The sequence below is a fragment of the Juglans regia genome, chromosome 13 (genome assembly GCF_001411555.2).
Source record: "Juglans regia cultivar Chandler chromosome 13, Walnut 2.0, whole genome shotgun sequence".
Lineage (NCBI taxonomy): Eukaryota > Viridiplantae > Streptophyta > Magnoliopsida > Fagales > Juglandaceae > Juglans > Juglans regia.
In genome coordinates, this window is record NC_049913.1 from 39,359,676 (window position 1) to 39,375,218 (window position 15,543).

The window sequence follows — 15,543 nt, forward strand, 5'->3', positions numbered from 1 at the left end:
AAACGCTGAATTATTTGCAGCTTTGATATATATATATATATATATATATATATGTATGTATTTCAATGTCATCTTACAGGTAACATGATTAAGTTGCTAAATTTGGTCTAGATCTCCTTTTGCTCAAGCATGCTAGCGCGCGTATACTGGTTTTCGCTACGGACACAGAAAACGTGGCAATTTTGTTTGGGTTCATCTGGTGTGACGCCGTGGTCGGTTTAATTCCCCCTTTTTCCCTCTATTTATATCCAAACATACAACTCCTGCTCTTTATCCAGACCCGACTGATCTCTTTAACCGTGCCTTCATTGAAACTAGCGAGCTAGCTTTCTCTGTTAAAATTAGTGCTTTTGTTTATCTAAAACAGGAAGAAAAAAAAATGGCAGCAAATGATGTTCCATGTTGCGAGCCAATGTTCTGGGTGTATCTAATCATATGCGTGGTTCTTGTTTTATTTGCCGGACTCATGTCAGGCCTCACCCTGGGACTCATGTCCCTTAGCCTGGTTGATCTTGAGGTCCTTGCCAAGGCTGGTCAGCCCCAAGATAGGAAGAATGCAGGTCATTAATTACCTTCCTTTTTCATTAATTAATTACTCTATTTATGGTTCGTTTTCCGAATAAGCATGAAATCTTGATGGTCTATACCTTGTTGGTAGCAGAGAAAATTCTCCCAATCGTCAAGAACCATCACTTACTCCTCTGTACTCTACTCATAAGCAATGCCATGGCAATGGAGGTATATAGCTAATTAAGATATATATACTTTTCACTTGTCATACAGTTTGCTGATCGATTTCCTATTATATATCTAAACCTACTAATTTGAACTACGTACGTACATGTTAAACAAGGCCCTTCCCATTTTCATCGATGCACTTCTTCCAGCTTGGGCTGCCATACTGATATCAGTCACACTTATACTTGCATTCGGCGAGGTAAATTCGATCATATATATAGACGGATATCCATATGAAAGTGTTATGAAGATGATTTATTTATCTGTTCCTACCTCCCATCCTTTTGATAGATTAATACCATTTCTGATCTTTTGGAATTTGGATTGGCTGTTTATGCTTCTAGAATATGAACTAAATCATGATGATCGATAAATTCATATACTACATTCAAGTTTATATATTATACCTGTTTTATTTTCCCAGATTATTCCACAAGCGGTGTGTTCAAGGTATGGACTAAGTGTTGGTGCAAAACTCTCTTTCCTAGTTCGGTTGCTTGTCTTGGTCTTCTTTCCATTATCTTACCCCATTAGTAAGGTAATTTTGCATCTTTATGAATTAATGAAGATTATAATTAAATAGATGCAAGCAATAGATAGATCATTCCCAAAATCAAATGGATTGTTTGTTTAGAAATTAAATTAGCTAGAATACCTAATTAAAGGCTTCTTACTTATCATGTGGCATGCAGCTGTTGGATTGGCTACTTGGTAAAGGACATTCTGAACTTCTACGTCGGGCAGAGCTTAAAACATTGGTTGACATGCATGGAATTCTGGTTAGTTTATGATATCCATGCAATTGATTCCTTTCACTTGCAAATTTCATTTCATGAAGCGTGAAAGTGATGCAAAGCTCATTTATTATATTAATTTTAGGCAGGAAAAGGTGGTGAGTTAACATATGATGAAACTACCATAATCACTGGAGCTTTGGATATGACACAGAAAAGGGCCATAGATGCTATGAAGCCCATCTCTGAAATATTTTCGCTTGACAGAGATTCGAAACTTGATGAGTATATATGCCCTTTAATTTCTTAATTCCTATCCATATATATAGTAATTATATATCACTTTCCAACTTAAGTCGATTTATTATTTACCTAGCTAGGCAAACAATGGGACTAATATTGAGCAAAGGACATAGTCGTGTGCCCATCTACTCTGGAAGCCCCAAAAATATCGTTGGCCTTATTTTGGTGAGGACCAACTATATATATATATCTATTTTACTCACATGTATGCATGATGTATGTACATTTACCCATATATATTTAATCCTCTGCCTCTGTTTTAGGTAAAAGATCTGTTCAAGTTCCGTCCCGAAGATGAAACCCCCATCCGAGATCTTATTATCAGGAAAATTCCTAGGTTTGTAGCTTTTCTCTTTGAATTTCCGTTTGAAAAGTTTTTGGACTAAAAAGACATTCATCATGTTATATCATGCATCAACTCATCAGCTAGCTAATGATTTCAGAATATTGGTAATGAGTACTGTTTTCAATGCATGCATCAACTCAGACTTGTTTGTGACAATATTGTGTAAGTCATGCAATGAGTGATATTGGCATAAAATTATTATATTGTGATTAAATTTCGAAATGGTGACAGGATAAATCAGTGTTTACCTCTCTACGATTTACTGAATGAGTTTCAGAAGGGTCACAGCCACATGGCTATTGTCATAAAGGGTAAGAAAGGAGATAGGCCGGAGAGTACTCCAGAAAAAGAAGCCAAACCTAGCATCATCAATTTAAATATAAAGCATACACATGCAGTGACAAAAGGTGAGATCAATCGACGTTTTTCTCCTTCTATAAACATGCATATATATATATATATATATATATATATATATTTATATATGTGTGTCGTGCATGGGAATTAATTAATAAGAATATAATGGTGAATGAGCTAATTATTAATTATTGCTTGTTTTCAAGAACAGATCATGATCACCAGTTGGGTCAGAATGAGCGTCGACTTAATATCTCTGTAAACACAAACTGGAGTACTGATCATCACATGAGTACTACTGCAATTCAAATTCCCACATTAGATCATGCCAATGCCAAGCTCGGGAATAAACAAAGCCCACAATCAAAGAAAATATGGGAACAAGGAAATGGGAACATTTTAAATTATGAGGATTGGGAATCTCAGCTTCCTAATTTAGATGAAGAGGTCATCGGTATCATAACGCTGGAAGATGTCATAGAGGAGCTGTTACAGGTTCATGTATTAATTAAGTAATAGACATTCTGCTTATAATATATATATATATATATATATATTTTTATAACCAAACATTCATTCATAAAGCATTCAATACAAACTATTTTGATCAATCCAAAGAGATTGAGCAACAAACATAGAAACATTGTCCCACCACATGTTAATATTATCAACATTCCAAGCATAACGGGCTAGTCTATGAGCCACCTCATTCCCCATGAGATGTACATGTTGAACCCCAACCTCATGAAAATGATGCAACAAGCTCTTTGCTTCCTTGATAAGATTACCATCTGCTGAAAAGGAATCTTGATCTTCTTTCATTTCTTTGACCATCAACAAACAATCACTTTCAATAACAATTTTGGAGAAACCCAAATGAACACAATTAAAGTTGTAAGCCCCGCAGTAAAGCCAACAATTCAAGAGTGCCAGGATCCTCTATCTCATTTTCCATCTTACTAGCAGCCATCACCCTTTGTCATCTCTAAGGACAACATCCACACCACCTTTTCTCAAGTCAAAAAGCATGGTTCCATCAACATTCAGCTTGAAAAAACCCACTGGAGGTGGCTTCCAACAGCACATTCTCTTTGCTATCTTGCCTGATGAATTTATGAGATCCTTATGTGTTTTCTACAAATACAAAGCATGATTAATAACCTGACTAGACTCAATTAAGATTTTATCCATCTGTATTGTGTTTCTCTTGAACCACAGTCCCCAAGTTATAAGAAAGAACATAGAGAAGTCTGAATTGGTTCCTTTTTCCATTACATATGTAACCAAAGCCAAGAAATCCATTTCTGAATTCATATTATGCATAAGAGGCACATAAGTCTTCCACAAATCCCTGATGGCAGGACAAAAACTAAGGCATGTAAAACATCCTCTGGTGCTGCCTTACAGAAACATCATTTGTCCTCCACCTCAATTTTCTTCTTTTTAAGGTTACTAAGTGTAGGCAAAATATCTTTACAGGCTCTCCATGCAAAAGTCTTCATCTTTCTAGGTACCTACATCTTCCAAAGCATTCTCCACAGTTTAGACTAATCTGTACACCTAGAGCTTTCCCCCTGACTTCTTTTGCATTCGTCTTGAATGAATCGATAAGCACTTCGAACATTAAATTAAATTAGTTGTCATTCTTTTCTTGAGTCCGTAGCCATTTATCCTCGTACTGATTTGTTGACAGCATGATTTTCAGAATATCAGCAGCGACAATTGGATTAAAGAGAGCTCTAATGTGCTCCACCTTCCACCATTTGGTTTCTTGATCAATGAGTGTGTCCACTGTATCTTCCACATGACATCCTTGCATTAAATCAATTTCCTGCACCAAAGGCTTATGACTTGGGATCCATGCATCATTCCAGATTTTAATACCTTTCCTTGTCCCTACTCTCCGTCAGCAACCCTCTAGTAGCCATCTTTTTACTTCCCAAATCCCTCTCTATGCATATGACGGATTTGCTCCTAGCATAGAATAAAAGAAGCTCCCTTTTGGAAAATATCTTGCCTTAAAAATTCTGTGTAGAAGGTTCTCTTCATTTTAATTCGCAGTATCCTCCACCCTTGCTTGGCCAATAAAGTCATATTAAATACCTTTAAGTCTTTGAATTTCATCCCTCCTTTGAACTTAGATAGACACATACGATCCCAACTCATCCAATGCATTTTTCTCTTATTATTTTTCTACCCCACCAGAATCTTGTTATCATCATTTCGAAATCCTTACAAAAACTAACAGGAATTTTAAAACAACCCATAGCATATGTAGGGATAAGGCAACTGCTTATAATATATATATCGTCCAACATGTTCTTACTTTTGATGGTTTGAATTAAGTGCATATTACAATTAATTAACGTATGCATGCATCCGATCATTAATTATGCTTGATGCGTTTAATTAGTTTCTACTTATGCAGGAGGAAATTCTGGATGAGACCGATCACGAGTATGTTGATGATCACAAGTAATGTCGACTGCTTAATTTGTTTTACTACATATATTATTCATATAATTTTGGCTTAGTTATGATCACTTGACTTATATCGAATGATCTTTAATGTTGTTTATATCATGTATTAATCATGACTCTACTAGCTGTGTCGTCTATGATCTCTGCAACAGGTTTAAAAATATGACACCTTCATCAGGGTCAATGTCATCTGATCCAGCAGCAGCATCGGCTTCTCATTTTCGAAGGCAAACTTCCATGGCATCCCCAGTACTTTCTTCGTATCACAATACTCCACTATCTTCATATAACCATTCTCCAATACTGCATTCACCAATTTCCGCATATCTTCGTCAATCTCCAACATCTATTAAACCAACTCTATCTCCTTCCCCTGAAAAATGCATGCCAAATTATCAACCAATTTATGCAGGTGGTGCTCGCTACTCACCCTCCTTGCACAAGGTACGTACGTCCAAATATTCAGCATTAATATGTTTTTCTTTTTTTGGGCGAAATCGTCTCTAGCTATCAAGTGAACATGACTGACATTTAGCTCTTGAATCGAAAGGTTTCGAGGATGCTGTATGAGAAGCTGAGGCAGCCTGATGATGCTCCTTGATTAGATCAGTTCGAAATTAAGCGTCGATCGATCGATATGCATGTCTGTTAACGTTAATCTTTGTTAATTGATAAAAGCACTTTGAAGAATCATGAATTTGAAACAAGTACTAGGCTTTCTTAATTAGTCCAGAATAAAACGTGATTTATATCCAATAATCGTTTAAACGAATTAGTTATTGCATTACGTACCGTCCTTATAGTACGTACGTCCATGCGTACCCATTGGAATGGTTAAACCAACAACATTATTCTATAATTTTCCTTAAAAAGATAATTGAAATATTGCTATATATAATCCAAGGTCAAATCAATTATCAAGAGAATTGTTTTTATTTTGTTTAATAAGAGACGACACCCAGGGATGTTATTTTGATACAAGTCTCAAAAAGATTAATATTGTCCAGGCCTTTGTAAAAATTAAAGTGAGTCTTATTGAAAAATAATAAAAAAAATTTACATTTTTTTATGGTAGACTCTAATATTTACAAAAAAAAAAAAAAAAAAAACTATGTAAAACTTGTCCATTTGAATTTTTTATAAATTATTATTTTACAAAAATAATCCATGCCAGTAATTATGAGAGTAGTACGAATGTACTTTGGCCACTGTTGTGAAAAACGATACAAGTAAAGTAAAACCAAAAAATCAATCACATAACGCAATATTTCGACAATATACCTATATACACGGAGTTGTAAAGGATTTTATTATCTTAAGGAATGGCAAAATAAATTTTGGGACAAAATACACTATTTCAAATGGTCATACTGTTCATAATAAACAAATATATAGGATTACACAACTGAAGTCCTAATTTTTCAATTATCGCATTATTTGCTCAAACGATGTGTTGAGCAAATCTTGAGCAAACTCTCTATCTAATGTTCACTCAAGCGACATGTCGAACGAGTGTTGAGCAAACTCTTTGCTTGAACTTTGCTTGAGTGACCTGTTGCACGAACGTTGAGCGAACTTTCAATCTGATGATTCTTAAGTCACATACAGGGTCAAAATATTTTCCCAGACCCCCATGAGGCTTAGGTCGAAAATTCACCAAAAAATCATAATGAATCATTTTCGGGTCAAATCATTAAATCGACCCACCATAAAAATAAATTAAGCTCCACAAATCCAACAATCACATCTCATAATTTAGAGCAACTTCAATCAAATAACCAAACATGAATGTTAATACCTAGGCGCATATTGTTAAAAAAAAAAAAAAAAACTGCAATGGTAACTCCCAACTTTTCTCTCCCTCTCTGTCCCTTTTTCTTCTTTTCCATAATTTCTCCTATCACCCATTCCACACACACACGGATCCTCTCTCATTTTCTCTCTCTACTCCACCCATATTTCACACACACACACTGATTCTCCCTCTCATTTTCTCTTCTCCAACTCCTTAACAAAAACTCTCAAATTGAAACCTTGTACTAAGAACTCTCTCTCTCTCTCTCTCTCCTTTTTTAAATCAGTGAAAACTCATCGACGGCAAAAAATGTCGTATGTGATTTCTACGTTAACCATTATTATCTCCAAAACGTTAAAGGAATTGGACAATAGATTCACTACATGTTGGGCAACAAGGAAATTAAGGAAAATGATTATCTCACCCATTTTTTCAAAAATTAGTTGGTGACATATAATCTGGAAGTGCTATAAGAATGTTTTTATTAAGGATTTAGTAGGGGTGTAATTGGTCCAGTCCGGGGGAGGCCATGGATTGAAAATTTCGGTCCACCCTTTTTGCTGGATCGGACCTGACCGATTATCCCTATAGACCAGACCGAACATGCCAATCCTTATTGTTGTCACATGCATACCAACTTGGTAAGATCTTTCTTGTCACCCTAGTTGATATCCACTTATATGATAATGATTATTTATTGAATCAAGAATATAGATATTCATGATGTATTGGTAGCCTCTAGAGATTGCTCTAGAGAAAACAACTTGTATGATGATAATTATGTGTTGAATCAAGAATATAAATATTCATAATGTACTGGTAGCCTCTAGAGATTGCTCTAGAGAAAACAATTTGTAACCCCATTATTATTGATAGTAAAAGTTTTAATTGGGCTAGGTCCGGTGATTTTTCCTTTAACTTTGAATGGTTTTTTACATAAAAATCTTGGTGTCTTGCTAATGGTTGCTTGTTTTTCTTTATCCTTTTTGTAAGTTTTTTTTTACTATATTGCCAATTTAATTTGCACAAAGAAGAGTAGAAAATATTCCCCTATGTTTTGGTGTTCACCCTAACAATGTGGTACTAGAGCTAGGTTGATTATTTTGTTAATTATCTGTGTGGATTAAATGTAAGATTCATCTGGTAGCATGAGTAAACTCACTTATCAAACTCAATTTGGTAGACAAGAATAGAGAATGATCTTTATTACAAAGAGTTATTTGAGCTTATTGATTTGGCTGGTATTAAACCAGAAAAGAAAACTGATGATGAATGAAAGAAGTTGAACTGGAAAGCTGTCGGTCATATCAGACAATGGGTTGATCAAAGTGGCTTCCATCTTGTAACCAAAGAAGTAGGTGCTTATAGTCTTTGGATAAAATTAGAAAGTCTTTATGAGCAAAAGACTGCATAAAACAAAGCCTATATGATAAGAAGGCTTGTGAACTTTAAGGATAGATATGGACAAAGTTTTGCAAAACATCTGAATAATTTTCAAGAATTGTTGGATGAGATGTCTACCATGAAGTTTGTCTTGGATGATAAGATTCTAGGTTTACTTTTGTTGAGTTCATTGCAGACAGTTGGGACACTTTGGTTGTCTCTCAATAATTCAGCTACCAATGATGTGATGACTATGAGTATAGTGAAAGATGGCATGTTTAATGAACAAGCATAAGGAAAGGGCATGGTTATTCTTCTCATTCAGAGGCACTTGTTACAGAAAAACGATGGAGTAAAAGTAGAAAACGTCATGGTGATAACAATCATGATAATTCAAGAGGAAGGTCCACTTCAAGAAAATTGATAAGAATTTTCACTCATGCTTCTTCGAGACTTCTGACTTCCTTTCTCTCATGCCTCAGTTCTAACATTCTTGGGCCAGCACCGGTTCATCTCGGATCTCTCCCACTCCTGCATTGGTAGGGAACTTCACCTTGAGATGGAACGTGGATGTTACAGCCTTCAGATTGTTCAAGGTCGGGTGACCCAATATCACGTTATATAAGGATGAGGCTTTTGCCACTAGGAAATCGACCATCGTAGTTGAAGTTCTAGGGGCCTTCCAAGACAGGATGGATAGGGTTATGGCTCCCATTGGTTGGACGATGTATCTGTGAAACCTTTGAGCGAAATTGGCGCAGGGCATAATCGGTCCAGATTGATTCCCATTCTGACAAATGTCTCCCAGAACAGGATATCTGTCGAGTTGCCACTGTCAACCAAGACTCTCCGCATGTTGAAGTTGGCAACCTATACGATGACCACCAAGGCATCGTCATGGGGGTGGAGGATGCCTTCTTTGTCGTTCTTGCTTAACGTTATGGCGGCTCCCCCTATGTGTCTCCTGGTGCCGGAGGTGACCCTCCTTGTCATGAATACATTCTCGTACCGGGCCCTACGGGCGTGGGCCCTTTGTGTCGATGAGGTGAGTCCTCCTCTAGTATATTCCCTCGAGATCATGCGGATTTCACCTATCAAGGTACCTGCCCTGATTGGGCTCCGACGTCGCGAGCTCCTTTGGGCCTCCTTTCGGGCCCTTGGGCTCTTACTCCACCGGGGCCTTGGGTGGCCATTTGCTCGTTGTACCGACGTTTTCTCTTCCTGATGTCTCTGTTCCAGCAAGTTTCCAAGTTCTTCCATCCTTTGTTTCAATGTATAGCAGTCCTCGGTCCGGTGCCGATCCTATCAGTGGTAGGTGCAGTATCTGCTCCTCTTCTGACCTCGTTGAGGTTCCTCCCGTGAGCTCGGGATGTGGTCGCCTTCCACAACCATAATAATATGCGTGGGTGGTCGGCCATGCGGTTGGGCCGGCGCCTCATTTTTTCGTTTGACTTCCTGTGCTCCCTTGTTATTTCCTTCACGGTTTGCCCGCGGCTTTCTTGTCTGCATGTTCTAGCTCTATTCTCCGAGAGGTTGTAAAAGCTTGGAGGGAGTCCCCAGTGTTGATAAAGTCGTCAGCTTAGTCCATGAACCCTCCCAGAGTCTTGGGGGTTTTTAGTACTATCTCTGTCATGAATGGGTTCCGTGGCCAAAAGTAAGGCCGCCAGGGTGATCTTACGCTCTCGATTGAATTGGGAGAGGTACAACTTCAGGTTCTCGTCGTCACATTGCTTTACCGTTAAGAGGTAGGCAGTCGAGCATCTCCTCCTCCTGCTCGCCATGAATTACGTTAGGAAGAGTCGGGCTAGCTCGCCGAAGCTATCAACGGACCCTGGGGTAAGGATCTGAACCAAGCTCTTGCCGCACCCCTTAGAGTTAATGGAAAGCCTCAGCACACGACCTCTCTGATGCCTAAGCTAGTTTGGGTTCTGAACTTGTGATCAGTGTGAGCTTTCGATCAACATATCTATGTGTTTTTGTCCCAAGGGGGAGATATTTATACTTGGCAGGGGCGATCCCTTGTAAGGTTGATCGTAATGGTGCCACTCTGTATCCAGGTCGCATCCTCTGCCAACTCCCTACCATGTGACAGACCAACCATGCCTGATCGCGGCGACCGTTGACAACCCTGGGTCCTTGTCTTGACGTGCCCGCCTCCGTCCTTTATTAAATGTGTCGTGGCCTTGGTCAGGCACCTCCCATCTTCCAAGTCTTGTCCAACCGTCGACGCTCAGAGGCCTAGGTTGTTCTTGACCCTATGCATGTGATGTGTCAGCCAATAGACATGTCAGGTCTCCTGGCTTAGTCCCCATGCCTCGCGCGTGCTGCCCTGCAGCTTTATGGCTCGACCTGGGCCCTCCCATTCTCTTACCAGGTTGTCCCACCCATATCACGTGGGCTGGGCTTGTTTGGTTGGGCCCATCACTGAGAACAACTCCCCTCATAATACTAGTATCGAAATATTTCATTTTAATGCTTCAACTGAAACGAAATTCAAAAAAATTTGGTCGAGGCTTGGTTTAAATTCAAAGATGAGTTAAGATGGTTTGTGAATAGTAGAATAAAATATTATTTTTAATATTATTATTATTTTAGAATTTGAAAAAGTTGAATTGTTTATTATATTTTGTGTAGAAATTTGAAAAATTTATAATGATAAGATGAAATGAGTTGATGTTAGTTTTCAATTCAAATGAGGTCATGTTTGAGTTAAAGTGAGTTTATAACAATAAGTTGAGATGAATTTATTATAATTATATTGACCAAGACGAGAGACCTAAAGACTACCATGGAATGGCTGGCTGTCCTCAACTTTCAAAGGGACCTAAAAGCGCGTCAAAATCGGAATGATTGATCTTTGTAGCGGGTGGGGTATGGTTGCACGCAGCTTGACCCTGATGACCTACACATGTATATATCATCAAATCGATTAAAGAGATTTGTTACAGAGACATTTTATCACTTTTTTTCACTTTTCAAAGCAAGGTGGAAAACTACTTTGAAATAAACCATAATGTGAATAATATGAATTTCCTAATGGAAAATACTATTATGTCCATTTTAGTTGACACTTTTATTTAACTGTTTATTATTTTTTTATTTTATTATTTTTTTTTTTACTTAATGATTAAGAAAGTGATTTTAAATATATTGATGTATTTTTTTTATTTTTTAAATATATTAAAAATATGTAAAAAAAAAAAACTACTTTACGCTAGAGGATAAGCCCAGGAGTAGTGCTATACGGCATCCACTGTAGTGGTGCACACAATGCACACACTACGTGGATGCCTCTCATCCATTTGTTTTTTTTTTTTTTTCCTTCCTTCGGCTTGTTCTCCCGTCTCTCTCTCTCTCATCGTCTCCGCTCTCTCTCATCTCTGCGCTCTCTCTCGTCTCGCTCTCTCTCTCTCTCTCCTCTGCTCTCCTCTCTCGTCGTCTCGCTCTCTCTCTCATCTCCACTCTCTCTCTCTCATCTCTGCTCTCGGTCTCTCTCTCTCGTCGTCTCACTCTCTCTCGGCTCGCTCTCTCTCTCATCTCCACTCTCTCTCTCTCATCTCTGCTCTCGGTCTCTCTCTCTCTCTCGTCGTCTCTCATCTCTGCTCTCGGTCTCTCTTTCTCTCGTCGTCTCTCATCTCTGCTCTCGGTCTCTCTCTCTCTCGTCGTCTCGCTCTCTCTCGTCTCTGCTCTCTCTCTCGTCTCGCTCTCTCTCTCATCTCTCGCTCGCTCTCTCTCATCTCTCGCTCGTTCTCTCTCTCATCTCCGCTCTCTCTCTCTCATCTCTCATCTGCGCTCTCTCTCTCCTCTCTCTGCTCTCTCTCGCTCGTTCTCTCTCTCATCTCCGCTCGTTCTCTCTCTCTCTCATCTCTCATCCGTGCTCTCTCTCTCATCTGTGCTTTCTCTCGTTTTCCCTCTCAAATATGTGGTTTATGTTTTGACACCTAATGAGTGCAAAATTGACTTCTACAAACAGTGGCTTCCATATATCATTTTTCTAAGCGCAGCGGTCAAGATGGCGGCAGAGTAGCCGCACCCTTTCCTAATTCTCAACATCATTAACATTCTTTCTCTTTCTGACATATATATATATATATATATATATATATATCTTCATCATGCACATACACATAATTCAAGTGTGGTAAAGATTCGTAAACAGAGTACTTGATGTGAGATGGAAGTAAAATATATTTTATATATATATATAGAGAGAGAGAGAGAGAGAGAGAGCAAACAGTCTACTAGTACCATATACTCCCTTTTAATAACAAGAAAAGAAAAATCAAATCAACTTCTCCATTAAAATAGAAGCGAAAGCTACATATATACAAGACACTTGTATACAAGCTGGCACTCAACTTGATCAACTTTCTGAATTAGCTTTTTATTTAATGAAGGAGGTTGTACGTATTGAAATCAACCACACCAAAGTGTTTGCGTACATTGACTGAAAACACTGGATAATGGTTGTCAAGTTCCATCCAAAGTTCATTGGCCACATCTGATGAAGACCTCAAATGACAGCTTGTCATCACCATCATGCATATATTAATTTATATATTTATTTTTATAAAATCTCTTTGTAATTAATGCTTTAAGCCATCCAACTCCTTAACCTTCCAAAGAGTAGCCATCCAAAGTTAATTTTATAACAGGATAAGATGGAATCAGCCAAATCACATACATTGTCTTACTCGTTATATGTTTCGTGGTCACATAGATATGACTCAACAGTCACCAAAGACGAAATGTTAATCATATATATTTTATTAGGGGTCATGTGTTGCAACTTGCAAATGACCCATCAACTCACCTCAAAGGTGTCATTTTATCTTCAACGCTGATGCACAAGTTTTCTACATGATATATAGATTCTTTTCTTCTAAAGTAGATCGTTAGTTTATTGCAATTCATTTAAAAAATTAATATGTATCTCGTAAACATCTGGAAATAATTTTTAAGTTAAAATTCTAAAAAATATATATATTTATCACTTATTTAATAGATACTTATAATTTATACAGATGTAAAAATCAATGTAGAAGAAAAAAACATTCATGCCAAAAACAGACATTTTAGACTGTTTTCCTTTTCTGCTTTAATTAAAATTAATTTGGATCGAGTTGGTAGTACGGTCCAGATATGTCATAAATTAAGATTCCATTTAATAATTATAATATATATATATATAATTCTTGCATGGTAATGCTGAATCACTAGCTTAAACACCTGAGTTTTTTAAATTGGTTGAAAGAGACATCAGTGATTCCTATCACGACAGGTGGGTGGAAGTGAATAGTGATGTGCACATGAAGTTTATATTTATTTAAACTTCATGTCTCCACTGAATTAAGATATGATGAATGAAACAGGAAACCAGGGAGCTCAGAAAATTACTGTGGTCTACACCCTACAGGTGTTTGCTGCAATATCCTGTATGCAATATCTTGGAAGTTTTTACAACTTTGAAAAATACTCCAAACTTCTCCATGTTTGCACAAAATGGTAAGGGGAATGATTCAAAACTAGTATGGTTGTTCAACTTGATGATAGAATTCATTCTTTTCTTGGCGAATTATAAGTATTTGAATACCAATTAATTAATTAGTTCAATTCAAAGCTGATCATTCACTCATCAATCTGCAAAAGCTGCCGACCCTCCATTGATGTAAAACAGAGCTTTAATTCGACTACAATAGTAGCATATATAATCTTCCATTGATGCAAAACAACTCGAGAGTACTAAAATACATAAAGATTCCAAGCAACACCAATAAAACTTCAAACAACTCACCATCGTCTACTGTACATTAGACCCCTCCCTATTTCTTGAACATCAACCTCCTTTCGGACATAAATTCAGTACTGAGATCACCGACTTGTTTTTTTTTTTTTTTTCTCATTTTATATATGTTGAATATAATTCTTATGAGATCTAAGAATTAACAAATGACACAACCGTTAGGATCCTCCTCTACGCTTCTTACATAATAATGTTGGGTCATGTAAGGATTATAGGCTTGGTAGAGCTTCAGAAGCTCAGCCGCCTCGTCCTTCTTTTTCTCATCTTTCTTAGGCTCTTCTTTCTTCGGTTCTTCCTTCTTCTTCTCGGGCTCTTTTGCTGGTCCAACAGAGACTATCTCTGTGGGGTAGTGCTTCCTCAGCTTGCTTACTATATTCACCGGATCGATATCCCCGATCACCGTCAATTTCTTGTCCTTCATGTCCATGGAGATTGAATCAACACCTACAGTACAGTAAATAGAATTCTGTTTTTCAGTTTGACATGATCCTTAATTTTACGATCTGGGTGTTATTGCCAAGGAAAAGAAATTAAGAAAGAAATCAAATGAACCGATTCTCGATACCTGCCAATCAAAGAATTCATAGTAGAATTACAAGAAAGTTAACAACTGATCTATACCTTGAAGAGCAGAAACTGCCATCAGGGCCTTTTGCTTTGATTTCTCATCATGCACTTGCACTGTCAAGATCACTTTCTGTGATAAAACGTGATAGAAATCTATTAAAACCGAATCTATAGAAATATATCGGAGAATTATATATAAAAAAGATGAGTCGTCAGTAGTCATACATGCATATACAAGTTAATTTAAAAAAGGGTTTTGTGTGAGATTCATACCTTCATTGCTGAAAGGTTTGAGGGATGCAAGAAGTATCGGATAAAGTTGGAGATGAAATTCGAGGCCGAGAAAATAAGAATATTACAGAATATATCTAGGAGATCATAAAACCCGATGGACATGGAGACTCCGGAAGGACCTTGGAGGCTTTTTATATTGAGCGGAGGAAACTAAAAACAAGAGTGAGGTCTGAGTCAACGAAGTCAAGATCAGGTAGCTGACTGTATGGGTAGGACCGCAAGTCTTGTGCTTCGAGGAACCTACACTCGGCCAACAATCAGCTTGTAAAGGAATGCGCACACTTCCTTTTACTTTTCAAGTATTTTACCAAAATGTTAAAAAGACCCGGTCCGTTTCAAATCCTCTGCAATTTCTTTTTACATTTACAGCAAAATCAGCTTGTAAAGGAATGCGCACACTTCCTTGTACTTTTCAAGTACTTTCCAGGAAGCATCCAAGTCTAACACTCTAATAATCGTTTGGTCAAGTGTTCACATCCATCTGATTATTTAAAGTCTCGTTTGTATTCGTAATTCATCTCAATTCATTTCAATTCATCTCATCTTATCATTATAATTTTTTTAAATTCTCACGTAAAATATAATAAACAATTCAATTTTTTTAAATTTCAAAACAATTTTTCTAAATTTTTACACAAAATATAATAAATAATTCAACTTTTATTCTATTATTCACAAATCATCTCAACTCATTTCTAAATTCAAACCACTTCTAAGTTGTCATCTTGATCCCGATTTCACA

At 37.3% G+C, this 15,543-nt stretch overlaps 2 protein-coding genes across 2 annotated transcripts; one reads left to right on the forward strand and one right to left on the reverse strand.

Moving 5' to 3' along the window:
• Positions 1–379: 379 nt before the first annotated feature.
• On the forward strand, positions 380–4,957 carry LOC109010892 (DUF21 domain-containing protein At5g52790). Its single transcript, XM_035684738.1, has 11 exons — positions 380–560; positions 662–738; positions 854–937; positions 1,163–1,276; positions 1,431–1,517; positions 1,618–1,757; positions 1,853–1,940; positions 2,039–2,112; positions 2,353–2,528; positions 2,690–2,973; positions 4,907–4,957. Exons 1-11 carry the CDS (start codon positions 380–382, stop codon positions 4,955–4,957), a joined length of 1,356 nt encoding a protein of 451 aa, XP_035540631.1.
• An 8,865-nt stretch (positions 4,958–13,822) lies between these two features.
• LOC109010832 (heavy metal-associated isoprenylated plant protein 39) lies at positions 13,823–14,917 on the reverse strand. Its single transcript, XM_018991754.2, has 3 exons — positions 14,781–14,917; positions 14,562–14,637; positions 13,823–14,384 (listed from the first exon to the last, which is right to left on the reverse strand). The coding sequence occupies exons 1-3, from the start codon at positions 14,901–14,903 to the stop codon at positions 14,080–14,082; spliced, it is 504 nt and encodes a 167-aa protein (XP_018847299.1). The 5' UTR covers positions 14,904–14,917; the 3' UTR covers positions 13,823–14,079.
• Between the last annotated feature and the right edge of the window lie 626 nt (positions 14,918–15,543).